Source organism: Musca vetustissima, unplaced genomic scaffold (genome assembly GCF_032173495.1).
Source record: "Musca vetustissima isolate MV318-11 ecotype Yass unplaced genomic scaffold, APGP_CSIRO_Mvet_v1 utg896, whole genome shotgun sequence".
Classification (NCBI taxonomy): domain Eukaryota; kingdom Metazoa; phylum Arthropoda; class Insecta; order Diptera; family Muscidae; genus Musca; species Musca vetustissima.
The window spans coordinates 820,200-822,415 of record NW_026887934.1 but is presented as its reverse complement, the minus strand read 5'-3'; the positions used below and the strand labels follow the sequence as shown (position 1 = coordinate 822,415).

The 2,216-nt window shown below is 35.6% G+C and overlaps 1 protein-coding gene across 1 annotated transcript; it reads left to right on the top strand.

The window, feature by feature from the left end:
- The first annotated feature begins 596 nt into the window (after window positions 1-596).
- Window positions 597-1,399, top strand: LOC133335776 (uncharacterized). Its single transcript, XM_061544073.1, has 2 exons — window positions 597-651; window positions 714-1,399. Exons 1-2 carry the CDS (start codon window positions 597-599, stop codon window positions 1,397-1,399), a joined length of 741 nt encoding a protein of 246 aa, XP_061400057.1.
- The last annotated feature ends 817 nt before the right edge of the window (window positions 1,400-2,216 follow it).

The window sequence follows — 2,216 nt, the reverse complement described above, 5'->3', positions numbered from 1 at the left end:
CTTAGACTCGGATGGCAAAAATCTGCCAATTCCTTAAAATGCGAATGACGCTGTCAAATAACTACGTTTGTTAAAATATCGAAAATATGTTATGGTTTGCATGCAAGTGTTCTTTAAAGGATGCCATTCCGTAACTTGTTCAGCAAGTATCAGAAAATTGATATATTCTCCAGCTATAACTCACTCTGACCCCTAAAACTAATTTATACAAATTTATATAATCTTAACCAAATATACATCATTTTATAATTATGCGTGTTTTTTTTTTTTTAAATTCTGAACAAAATTCTATTGTATAAATAGGTCACACACACATTGCCACTTTGTGCTGGCCCTTGCCGACCTTTAACACAAAAAATTTAAATAAAATTGGCAAGAAATTTATGCGAATTTATAATTTTTGCAAATAAAGATCCCATGACAGTCTAACGGTATAGAGGGCATGTCGATTTGTATCATTTATGTATACGGAGATATTCGACCGGTATAAAAGGTCAGAATCTTTGGCAAATTTTGTTAGTCTGTAGAAAGTTGTCGTAATCTTGTCAAGCGTACTCACAGCTTAGGATTGAAGCGGTTAGAAAATAAACCAAAATATGCGTTGGCAATTGATTTTATTAATTCTAAGCGCTGTAGCTTTGCAATCGGCATGTAAGTTTATAAATGGAGATTTTTGAAATTATTTTTGATAACATTTATTCAAAACTTTATAGATGGTCAATATGGCCGCAGACAAATAGGTAATCGCGGACGTCAAACTATGCCAAACGGTGAGAGGTATTTCATATTCAAAAAAAATAAATACCAACAAGCTCCTGCCACACCCACCGTACCCATGACTCCAACAAGTCCCACAAGTCCAACGACACCAACATCTCCCACGTCACCCACATCTCCTACCTCACCAACATCTCCTACTTCACCAACTTCACCTACGTCCCCTACCTCACCAACATCTCCTACATCACCAACCTCACCCACGTCTCCAACCTCACCCACATCTCCAACATCACCAACAGCAAGAGATGAAACCGATTCCAAGGATTACGACAAATCCTTTTATTACGGCGATTATGACAACGAAGATCTCGACGATGAAGACGATGAAGATTATAGTGCCAACTATGTTGCTGTGGGAGCCTATTCCCAATCTGGTAGAAAACCAGCAGGATTTGCCCGCCGCCAAATGAACCGCAGGCAGCAGGGAATTCGCCGTAATCGATTTGCCGGACAACAACAGAAAATACGCCGCGATAATCGTAGTAAACTTCTCGAAGAAAGCCAAAGGATTGTCGTCGGAAATCCTCAACAACAAAAACAACGTCAATTTAACGGACAACAACAGAGAATTCTTCGCCAAAGACGTCTAAGGAAAGTGGCAGCTGATCCGGTTATCTAAATGAAATAAAATGTTTTTGACTAATTGATTGCGAATTTGGTAGTTTTTATTTAAAGAAGGGGTGGTGGGTATATCAATAATTAGTTAAGAACAAAATGGATTCTTCAAAGAACAGGCATTCACATAGGTAGTATCATCCAGGGAGGAAATCGAAATATATATTTCTTTCATATTCTTCACTAGTTACCGGATGCTAGTTTTTTGAGTGTTTGATTAAATATCCTCAATTGTTCTTTAGGGGTCGTTTTTTGATAATTGAGGCTGATAAGATCGTTGTTAATTATGGGAGTTGATTGTATGATTTTTGGTTTTTAATATGCCACGAGAAATCAGACATAATAGGTGATATAAGACTAAATGTTAGGTCTGGGTGTACCTTTTACGAAAAATAGAGGAGTAATTTGTTATACATGTTATGAATTTTTTTTCAACACGATTTGGTTATTATGATACGTGTCAATGCTGATACTTAAATAACCTAGCCGATAAAGTTCATTCACCGAAAACTATTGTTAATAAAATTTGCAAATTATATGCAAATTAATTTGTTGCGAACCAGTTTCGAAATATTTTAAATTTTGCAACAAAATTCTATTTTTAAATGTCGCGGTCTAATTAAAAATTCCGTTTGAAGCCCATTCGATATTTTAGTAAATTTATTGATAAACAAATGAGTCATTCTTTTAATCAGCGGTTGCTGTTTGTTTACTGAATTAGTTATGTTTAAAGTTCTCAAATGGATATTTAAATAATTTAAAACAAGTAAAAACGGTGTTAAGTTCGGCTGGGGTGCATTCAAAATTCCCCCCAAAATTTC